The sequence below is a fragment of the Embiotoca jacksoni genome, unplaced genomic scaffold, assembly GCF_022577435.1.
Source record: "Embiotoca jacksoni isolate LCO1_2020_lvr unplaced genomic scaffold, fEmbJac1.0.p SCAF_26, whole genome shotgun sequence".
Classification (NCBI taxonomy): domain Eukaryota; kingdom Metazoa; phylum Chordata; class Actinopteri; family Embiotocidae; genus Embiotoca; species Embiotoca jacksoni.
In genome coordinates, this window is record NW_027185377.1 from 335,229 (window position 1) to 347,728 (window position 12,500).

Sequence of the window (12,500 nt, forward strand, 5' to 3'; positions counted from 1 at the left end):
TGTACAGGTGGGTGGTGTTTACCTGGTGTACAGGTAGGTGGTGTTTACCTGCTGTAGAGGTGGGTGGTGTTTACCTGCTGTAGAGGTAGGTGGATGTGCTTCAGAAGGGACTTGATTGCCGTCTGCAGCTCGTAGAACAGTAAAGGGGCGTGGCTCTCCACTCGGGGCTCCGCCTCCTCGCCATCCTTGTCTCCGGCAGTGGACAGCGTCCGGATCCAGTCCCACTCCTCCCTGATGGACACGTTCACCGATCACCTGCCTGACTGCTGGGACCGTGTCAGGGTGCATTGTGGGTAACGTAGGAGTGTGTGCGTACCTGGAGACGTTGGCGTTGTCTCGGATGCGCGTGTGACAGAGCATGTTGGGGTTCCGCTGGGACACCAGGACTCGGATCTGGTCCACTGAGCTGCTGAGCTTCAGGTAGCCCAGGTACAGGCCCGGGTTCAGCCGGTGGGTGCTGCGCCGCTGGTACGCCAGGATGTCCTGCAGGAGACCAGTTAACCTTCAGTTGACCTTCTGAACATCGTGTTGACCCCGTGAAGTCCGATCAGTTTGTGTCCCGTGTCTCTTCCTGTGAACTCGTTAGTGACAGGTCACGTAGCCCCGCCCTCCCGACCTTCCTCACCTGGATGGTGATGATGAGGATGTCGAGTGCGTACGGCTCCTCAGGTGTGGACAGTGACTTCCTCTGACTCTGCAGTTTGGTCACATGCATCCACTTCCCGCTGAACAGCGAGTGCTGGCTCTCCGTGTCGCGGATTGTCACCAGCAGCACGTTGCCGTGGCGATCCTTGATGGGCTCGTAGTGGACCCGACCCAGGTTGTGGGTTCCCAGGAGGTTCTGTGGGCGGAGCGGGAACGATCACATGATCAGAAGGAGCTCTCTGTGAGACAGGTGTCATGAAACGGACACGTGAACGTGTTCTGGTTCTGGTTCTGACCTGCAGCTGGCCGGCGGCCGTCAGCATCTTGTGGCGAGCCTGCAGGGTGGAGGACGAGGACATGGACACGGACATGCTCTGTCTCAGCCATCGGACGTCCTCCCACATACAGGACAGCTGCACACACACACAGATGGTCGTTAGAGTGCAGCGTCTCGTCTCGGCTGCTCTGCTGACTCAGCAGGTTTCTGGTACCTTCGTGAACCAGAGGAAGTCCTGCATCAGCGAGCTGCTGTACGAGTCGTCCACCTCCACGATGGGGATCTGGTCCTCCGCCGTCACCAGCAAACTGTCCTTATGGTAGAAGACGGCCGCCAGGTAGACACCCCTGAACACACGGGACGGGGAGCCGAACATCATTTATTGCACATACATCATCAATTCTTCTAAATTTACATGATATTAAAACAACCGTTTTACTTGTTTACACAATGTTTTCAGAAAAGATGCAGAAGTTCCATATTTTGTGTTCCAGTCACCAGATGTGCTGCAAACAGATAAGAAACAAACCTTTTCAGAGTTTTCACGAACTTGTTGGAGGAGTTGAAGAGATGTTTGAGGCTTCTGGAGACCGACTGCTTCCTGCTGGGGTTCTGCAGCTTCGACGTGTCTGAACACAGAACCAGAACCAGAACCAGAGAAGAAGAAAGACGTCAGAACCACAGACTGGATGTAAAAGAGTTCGTAGCTTCAGGTCTGTAAAATGGTTCTGATCCAGAAGTGTCTTCAGCTGCAATACCAGCGAGTGCCACTAGAGGTCGTCTCCAAAAAGCCTCCGGCTCCATAGACTCCCATTCAACTTCTCTCATCAAATCCAAAGTGAATAAAATGTGTCCATCAGTTATCTCGGTGTTGTTAGCTAAAGTCACTCCTTCTTATTAGTTTTCTGGAGGTCCATCTGAAAATAATCCCTCATTCATTAGAAAAGAAGATTCAAGAAGACCTGTTTTTGGGGGCGTGTCTGTTTGATTGACAGGCCTGTGGTGCAGTCAGGTTACAGCTATCGGTGGGCGGGACGTAGTATCGTCAGGTTTCCAATCAGATCGGTCAGATCCACCTCTGGCTCCTCCCCCAGCTCGTCCAAATATGGTCACTTCCTGCTCCAAACTGCTCCGAACTAACAAGATGGTGACGGACAGAATCTGAACTGGAGGATTCATAACGTTCACAAACCAACGATGACATCACTGATGGATGATGACATCACTGATGGATGATGACATCACTGATGGATGATGACATCACTGATGGTTGCTGATTGGTTCAGAGGACAACTTGTGGATGTGGCGACAGTGAACGAACTGTCGATAACTTTGAGTCCAGACTTTCTAAATGTTTTAAGGTGACCCGGTTCAGGACGTGAGTTTTTATTCTGGGGTCAGCGGGTCGAGTTTGTCTCTCTACTTTTCCTCCCGTCCGTCCCTCCGTCTGTCCTCCGGCCCCAAGAGGACCAGCGATGCCAATCTCCAGACCGCCCAGATCTTTCTCACTCTAATTGAGCGTCACATAATTACCGTCCTGTAAACAGACGAAGAGTTGGACGAACTCTGACTGGCCCCGCCCCTCACCCCCCTCCTCTTCCTCCTCTTCGCTCTGTTAGTGTATGTGAGGAGAAAAGTTTAGAGATTGAAGTTCCACACAAACAATTGTAGTCTTCATCGTTTCTCCCTGAGCTGCAGTCTTCTTCTTCTTCTTCTTCTTCTTCTTCTTCTCCTCCTCCTCCTCCTCCTCCTTCTTCTTCCCACACAGTCGACCTTCAGGTGAGTCGAAGCTTTCTACAGTTCACCTGAACAGGTCCTTTAAAACCAAAACTAAATCTAACCAACATGAATAAACCAGATTGTCAGAACACGTCTGAAAAAACAAATCCATCCATCATCCAACCATCCATCAACCATCATCTAACCATCCATCAACCATCATCCAACCATCCATCATCCAACCATCCATCAACCATCCATCATCCATCAACCATCATCCAACCATCCATCAACCATCATCCAACCATCCATCAACCATCATCCAACCATCCATCAACCATCATTCATCAGCCAACCATCCATCATCCATCAACCATCATCCAACCATCCATCAACCATCATCCAACCATCCATCAACCATCATCCAACCATCCATCAACCATCATCCAACCATCCATCAACCATCAACCATCATCCAACCATCATCCAACCATCCATCAACCATCATCCATCATCCAACCATCCATCATCCAACAACCATCATCCAACCATCCATCATCCAACAACCATCATCCAACCATCCATCATCCAACAACCATCATCCATCATCCAACCATCCATCATCCAACAACCATCATCCATCAACCATCATTCATCAGCCAACCATCCATCAACCATCAACCATCAACCATCATCCAACCATCCATCAACCATCATCCATCATCCAACCATCCATCATCCAACAACCATCATCCAACCATCCATCATCCAACAACCATCATCCATCAACCATCAACCATCATCCATCATCCAACCATCCATCAACCATCAACCATCATCCATCATCCAACCATCCATCAACCATCATCCATCATCCAACCATCCATCAACCATCATTCATCAGCCAACCATCCATCAACCATCAACCATCATCCATCACCCAACCATCCATCAACCATCATCCAACCATCCATCATCCAACCATCCATCATCCATCTTTATCCTCAGATTGATTTCCGGACCGACTCACCTCCACAGCAGTAGTGTGTGTGCGTTGCTCGGACCTGCTGCAGCAGACGCTCCATGGCCTCGATGTGGCCCCGCCTCTTGGGCTCCCGACCGTCACTCTCCCTCCAGTCTGGAAACACCAGCAGAGGACAAACACTGAGGGGACAGTTAACGTGTCTGTTGGACGTCACTGAGGTCATCTAAAAACACCAAGGCTGTTTCCACACGCTAAAAGAACCACTTTGGACCAGGCAGCAACCTCCACTTGTAGTTCCTCCCATGTCCAATAGAGGAGCCAGCACTGAGTCAGCCCCACAGACCACCATGCTGAAACTTTACAGCGGGCATAAATGGCAGAAATAAACAAGTTTACCGCAGAAATAAACATGTTTACCGCAGAAATAAACAAGTTTACAGCATAAATAAAAATGTTTACAGAATAAATAAAAATGTTTAAAGAATAAATAAACATGTTTACTGCAGAAATAAACATGTTTACCGCAGAAATAAACATGTTTACAGGAGAAATAAACACGTTTACAGCATAAATAAACATGTTTACGGCAGAAATAAACATGTTTACAGCATAAATAAACATGTTTACAGGAGAAATAAACACATTTACAGCCTGGTTCAAAACACGGTTTTGGTCTCCCCCAACACGACGTGTTGTTGTAAACACATGAATCTAATTGAGAGAACGTAAAATACGACAGTTTTACAAGCGGACTGAGAACGCGAGGAAAACATGTGTTGGACGATCGGTGGATTTCATCTCTGAGGTGTAGTCATACTTTCACTCTATTTAAAACACACTCCCACACACTGTCTGTCCTCTGCTGCTGCCATATGCACACACACACACACACTCACACACACACACTCACTCTCTCTCACACACACACACACACACACACACACACACACACACACACTCACTCACTCTCTCTCACACACACATACACACATACACACACACAAACACACACTACACACACACACACACACACACACACACAGCTCAAGGCTGAAGTACTTGAATGTGCAGAGAAAGGGAGTCGTGACAGAGAGACAAAACTAATGTTCCCAACGGAGAACCTGAGAACAAAACGTTATAAACGACCCACAAACGACATTTCACCACCGACACGATGCTCAACTCACCTTCATTTATACAACATAACTACACAACGTCATGGAGAGGAACTACAGACTGGATATAAAACTACAGACTAGATATAAAACTACAGACTGGATATAAAACACAGACTGGATATAAAACTACAGACTGGATATAAAACACAGACTGGATATAAAACCACAGACTGGATATAAAACCACAGACTGGATATAAAACCACAGACTGGATATAAAACTACAGACTGGATATAAAACACAGACTGGATATAAAACTACAGACTGGATATAAACTACAGACTGGATATAAAACCACAGACTGGATATAAAACTACAGACTGGATATAAAACTACAGACTAGATATAAAACTACAGACTGGATATAAAACACAGACTGGATATAAAACACAGACTGGATATAAAACTACAGACTGGATATAAAACCACAGACTGGATATAAAACTACAGACTGGATATAAAACTACTGACTGGATATAAAAGTACAGACTGAATATAAAAGTACAGACGGCATATAAAACTACAGACTGGATATAAAACTACAGACTGGATATAAAACACAGACTGGATATAAAACACAGACTGGATATAAAACTACAGACTGGATATAAAACTACAGACTAGATATACAAGTACAGACTGGATATAAAACATAGACTGGATATAAAACCGCAGACTAGATGTAAAAGTACAGACTGGATATAAAACTACAGACTGGATATAAAACTACAGACTAGATATAAAAGTACAAACTGGATATAAAACACAGACTGGATATAAAACTACAGACTAGATATAAAAGTACAGACTGGATATAAAACACAGACTGGATATAAAACTACAGACTAGCTATAAAACTACAGACTGGATATAAAACACAGACTGGATATAAAACTACAGACTGGATATAAAACACAGACTGGATATAAAACTACAGACTGGATATAAAACCACAGACTGGATATAAAACACAGCTGGATATAAAACACAGACTGGATATAAAACTACAGACTGGATATAAAACCACAGACTGGATATAAAACACAGACTGGATATAAAAGTACAGACTGGATATAAAACTACAGACTGGATATAAAACAGACTAGATATAAAACTACAGACTGGATATAAAACAGACTGGATATAAAGCTACAGACTAGATATAAAAGTACAGACTGGATATAAAACAGACTGGATATAAAACACAGACTGGATATAAAACACAGACTGGATAAAAAACTACAGACTGGATATAAAAGTACAGACTGGATATAAAACTACAGACTGGATATAAAACACAGACTGGATATGAAACACAGACTGGATAAAAAAAACTACAGACTGGATATAAAACTACAGACTGGATATAAAAGTACAGACTGAATATAAAACACAGACGGCATATAAAACACAGACTGGATATAAAACATAGACTGGATATAAAACTACAGACTGGATATAAACTACAGACTGGATATAAAACTACAGACTGGATATAAAACTACAGACTGGATATAAAAGTACAGACTGGATATAAAAGTACAGACTGAATATAAAAGTACAGACTGAATATAAAAGTACAGACTGGATATAAAACTACAGACTGGATATAAAACATAGACTGGATATAAAACCGCAGACTAGATGTAAAAGTACAGACTGGATATAAAACACAGACTGGATATAAAACTACAGACTGGATATAAAACTACAGACTAGATATAAAAGTACAGACTGGATATAAAACAAAGACTGGATATAAAACTACAGACGAGATATAAAAGTACAGACTGGATATAAAACTACAGACTGGATATAAAACCACAGACTGGATATAAAGCTACAGACTAGATATAAAAGTACAGACTGGATATAAAACACAGACTGGATATAAAAGTACAGACTGGATATAAAACACAGACTGGATATAAAACTACAGACTAGATATCAAACTACAGACTGGATATGAAACACAGACTGGATATAAAACTACAGACTGGATACAGACTGGATATAAAACGACAGACTGGATATAAAACGACAGACTGGATATAAAACACAGACTGGATATAAAACTACAGACTGGATATAAAACTACAGACTAGATATACAAGTACAGACTGGATATAAAACCACAGACTGGATATAAAACACAGACTGGATATAAAACCACAGACTGGATATAAAACACAGACTGGATATAAAACTACAGACTGGATATAAAAGTACAGACTGGATATAAAAGTACAGACTGAATATAAAAGTACAGACGGCATATAAAACTACAGACTGGATATAAAACTACAGACTGGATATAAAACACAGACTGGATATAAAACTACAGACTGGATATAAAACTACAGACTAGATATACAAGTACAGACTGGATATAAAACATAGACTGGATATAAAACCGCAGACTAGATGTAAAAGTACAGACTGGATATAAAACTACAGACTGGATATAAAACTACAGACTAGATATAAAAGTACAAACTGGATATAAAACACAGACTGGATATAAAACTACAGACTAGATATAAAAGTACAGACTGGATATAAAACACAGACTGGATATAAAACTACAGACTAGCTATAAAACTACAGACTGGATATAAAACACAGACTGGATATAAAACACAGACTGGATATAAAACCACAGACTGGATATAAAACACAGACTGGATATAAAACTACAGACTGGATATAAAAGTACAGACTGGATATAAAAGTACAGACTGAATATAAAAGTACAGACGGCATATAAAACTACAGACTGGATATAAAACTACAGACTGGATATAAAACACAGACTGGATATAAAACTACAGACTGGATATAAAACTACAGACTAGATATACAAGTACAGACTGGATATAAAACATAGACTGGATATAAAACCGCAGACTAGATGTAAAAGTACAGACTGGATATAAAACTACAGACTGGATATAAAACTACAGACTAGATATAAAAGTACAAACTGGATATAAAACACAGACTGGATATAAAACTACAGACTAGATATAAAAGTACAGACTGGATATAAAACACAGACTGGATATAAAACTACAGACTAGCTATAAAACTACAGACTGGATATAAAACACAGACTGGATATAAAACTACAGACTGGATATAAAACACAGACTGGATATAAAACTACAGACTGGATATAAAACCACAGACTGGATATAAAACACAGCTGGATATAAAACACAGACTGGATATAAAACTACAGAATGGATATAAAACCACAGACTGGATATAAAACACAGACTGGATATAAAAGTACAGACTGGATATAAAACTACAGACTGGATATAAAACAGACTAGATATAAAACTACAGACTGGATATAAAACAGACTGGATATAAAGCTACAGACTAGATATAAAAGTACAGACTGGATATAAAACAGACTGGATATAAAACACAGACTGGATATAAAACACAGACTGGATAAAAAACTACAGACTGGATATAAAAGTACAGACTGGATATAAAACTACAGACTGGATATAAAACACAGACTGGATATGAAACACAGACTGGATAAAAAAACTACAGACTGGATATAAAACTACAGACTGGATATAAAACTACAGACTAGATATACAAGTACAGACTGGATATAAAACATAGACTGGATATAAAACCGCAGACTAGATGTAAAAGTACAGACTGGATATAAAACTACAGACTGGATATAAAACTACAGACTAGATATAAAAGTACAAACTGGATATAAAACACAGACTGGATATAAAACTACAGACTAGATATAAAAGTACAGACTGGATATAAAACACAGACTGGATATAAAACTACAGACTAGCTATAAAACTACAGACTGGATATAAAACACAGACTGGATATAAAACTACAGACTGGATATAAAACACAGACTGGATATAAAACTACAGACTGGATATAAAACCACAGACTGGATATAAAACACAGCTGGATATAAAACACAGACTGGATATAAAACTACAGAATGGATATAAAACCACAGACTGGATATAAAACACAGACTGGATATAAAAGTACAGACTGGATATAAAACTACAGACTGGATATAAAACAGACTAGATATAAAACTACAGACTGGATATAAAACAGACTGGATATAAAGCTACAGACTAGATATAAAAGTACAGACTGGATATAAAACAGACTGGATATAAAACACAGACTGGATATAAAACACAGACTGGATAAAAAACTACAGACTGGATATAAAAGTACAGACTGGATATAAAACTACAGACTGGATATAAAACACAGACTGGATATGAAACACAGACTGGATAAAAAAACTACAGACTGGATATAAAACTACAGACTGGATATAAAAGTACAGACTGAATATAAAACACAGACGGCATATAAAACACAGACTGGATATAAAACATAGACTGAATATAAAAGTACAGACTGAATATAAAAGTACAGACTGGATATAAAACTACAGACTGGATATAAAACATAGACTGGATATAAAACCGCAGACTAGATGTAAAAGTACAGACTGGATATAAAACACAGACTGGATATAAAACTACAGACTGGATATAAAACTACAGACTAGATATAAAAGTACAGACTGGATATAAAACAAAGACTGGATATAAAACTACAGACGAGATATAAAAGTACAGACTGGATATAAAACTACAGACTGGATATAAAACCACAGACTAGATATAAAACTACAGACTAGATATAAAAGTACAGACTGGATATAAAACACAGACTGGATATAAAACTACAGACTGGATATAAAACTACAGACTAGATATACAAGTACAGACTGGATATAAAACAGACTGGATATAAAACCGCAGACTAGATGTAAAAGTACAGACTGGATATAAAACTACAGACTGGATATAAAACTACAGACTAGATATAAAACTACAGACTAGATATAAAAGTACAGACTGGATATAAAACACAGACTGGATATAAAACTACAGACTAGATATAAAAGTACAGACTGGATATAAAACACAGACTGGATATAAAACACAGACTGGATATAAAACTACAGACTGGATATACAAGTACAGACTGGATATAAAACAGACTGGATATAAAACCGCAGACTAGATGTAAAAGTACAGACTGGATATAAAACTACAGACTGGATATAAAACTACAGACTAGATATAAAACTACAGACTAGATATAAAAGTACAGACTGGATATAAAACACAGACTGGATATAAAACTACAGACTAGATATAAAAGTACAGACTGGATATAAAACACAGACTGGATATAAAACTACAGACTAGCTATAAAACTACAGACTGGATATAAAACACAGACTGGATATAAAACTACAGACTGGATATAAAACACAGACTGGATATAAAACACAGACTGGATATAAAACCACAGACTGGATATAAAACCACAGACTGGATATAAAACCACAGACTGGATATAAAACTACAGACTGGATATAAAACTACAGACTAGATATAAAACTACAGACTGGATATAAAACACAGACTGGATATAAAACACAGACTGGATATAAAACTACAGACTGGATATAAAACCACAGACTGGATATAAAACTACAGACTGGATATAAAACTACTGACTAGATATAAAAGTACAGACTGGATATAAAACAAAGACGGGATATAAAACTACAGACTAGATATAAAAGTACAGACTGGATATAAAACGACAGACTGGATATAAAACGACAGACTGGATATAAAACTACAGACTGGATATAAAACCACAGACTGGATATAAAACTACAGACTAGATATCAAACTACAGACTGGATATGAAACAGACTGGATGTAAAACTACAGACTGGATACAGACTGGATATAAAACGACAGACTGGATATAAAACTACAGACTGGATATAAAACACAGACTGGATATAAAACTACAGACTGGATACAGACTGGATATAAAACGACAGACTGGATATAAAACGACAGACTGGATATAAAACGACAGACTGGATATAAAACCACAGACTGGATATAAAACCACAGACTGGATATAAAACAGACTGGATATAAACTACAGCCTGAATATCAAACTACAGACTGGATATAAAACTACAGACTGGATACAGTCTGGATATAAAACTACAGACTGGATATAAAACTACAGACTGGATATAAAACCACAGACTGGATGTAAAACTACAGACTGGATATAAAACCACAGACTGAATATAAAACTACAGACTGGATATCAAACTACAGACTGGATATAAAACACAAATTGGATATAAAACCACAGACTGGATATAAAACACAAACTGGATATAAAACCACAGACTGGATATAAAACTACAGACTGTGTATAAAAGAGTTCGTAGCTTCAGGTCTGTAAAATGGTTCTGATCCAGAAGTGTCTTCAGCTGCAATACCAGCGAGTGCCACTAGAGGTCGGCTCCAAAAAGCCTCTGGCTCCATAGACTCCCATTCAACTTCTCTCATCAAATCCAAAGTGAATAAAATGTGTCCATCAGTTATCTCGGTGTTGTTAGCTAAAGTCACTCCTTCTTATTAGTTTTCTGGAGGTCCATCTGAAAATAATCCCTCATTCATTAGAAAAGAAGATTCAAGAAGACCTGTTTTTGGTCACTACTTCTTATTATAATTATAAGTTAGACCATCAATAAACGTACCTTTATATCAGTGATGAGATGTTGAAGTCATGAAGCAGCAAACAGATGAACATAAAGTTTAAACATCAGTTTGCAGGACGGCTGAAAGTTGCCGAAGTCACCGAGATGAAGAAGTGATGAAGATGAAGAGAGTGAACTCACTGGATGGAGCAGCAGATGGAGGCAGGGAGGAGGCGGGCGGACCCCACCCCTTCATGTTGTAGGCCGACACTCGGACGTAGTAGAGGCGACCCTGTAGGAGAAAAAACACCTTTGTGACCAGAAGTATGTGGACAGCTGATCAGTACTGCAGCTCACTCAGGTGTCCACAAACTTTTGACCGAACAGTAAACCCTCCTCTTTCCTTCAGTCGTCGTGTTGATGTCAAAACTCTCAACACTTCACGCTGCGTCAGACGTCGGTTAACGAGTCGTGGAGATGAGGAGTCAGACGTCCGACTGAAGAGCGCTTATTGAAACGTTTAAAAACCCTCCGAGGTCTGAAAGAGCTTTTCAATGCGTCTCTATTCAGAGTGTCCTCGAACAGTCGTTAGTTTGATATCTAGAAGACGGTTGGAAAATAATCAGTTACACTTTCTGTTTTTAAGATCAAGAAACAGAACGAAAAAAATTATTTAAAGTTTAAACGTCAGTTTGATGCAGGACTGATTTTAACTGGTGTTCATCTCACATTGAAAATATCAGAGTGGAAACATCCACATTTTTTATCCCCATCTTGAAACTGAATCTCTGACCTGTTGTTGTTTTACTGCAGTAAGATGATGAAGGAGGGAGGAAGGAGGGAGGAAAGAGGGAGGAAGGCAGGAAGAAGGAGGGAGGAAGGAGGGAGGAAGGCAGGACGAAGGAGGGAGGAAGGAGGGGGAAAGAGGGAGGAAATAGGGAGGAAGGAGGGAGAAAGGAGGGAGGAAGGCAGGAGGAAGGAGGGAGGAAGGAGGGAGGAAAGAGGGAGGAAGGAGGGAGAAAGGAGGGAGGAAGGCAAGAGGAAGGAGGGAGGAAGGCAGGAGGAAGGAGGGAGGAAGGC

The 12,500-nt window shown here is 40.0% G+C and overlaps 1 protein-coding gene across 3 annotated transcripts in view; it reads right to left on the minus strand.

Moving 5' to 3' along the window:
- Nucleotides 1–12,500, minus strand: part of ankfn1a (ankyrin repeat and fibronectin type III domain containing 1a) — a 74,290-nt gene that overhangs the window by 6,711 nt on the left and 55,079 nt on the right. For all 3 annotated transcript variants that reach the window (XM_069159906.1, XM_069159907.1, XM_069159909.1), the window contains 8 exons: nt 11,622–11,712; nt 3,672–3,779; nt 1,452–1,551; nt 1,137–1,269; nt 942–1,058; nt 626–841; nt 317–483; nt 75–231 (listed from right to left, as the gene is read on the minus strand). In XM_069159906.1, coding sequence (XP_069016007.1) covers nt 75–231; nt 317–483; nt 626–841; nt 942–1,058; nt 1,137–1,269; nt 1,452–1,551; nt 3,672–3,779; nt 11,622–11,712 — 1,089 coding nt within the window. The remainder of the gene's footprint in view (nt 1–74; nt 232–316; nt 484–625; nt 842–941; nt 1,059–1,136; nt 1,270–1,451; nt 1,552–3,671; nt 3,780–11,621; nt 11,713–12,500) is intronic.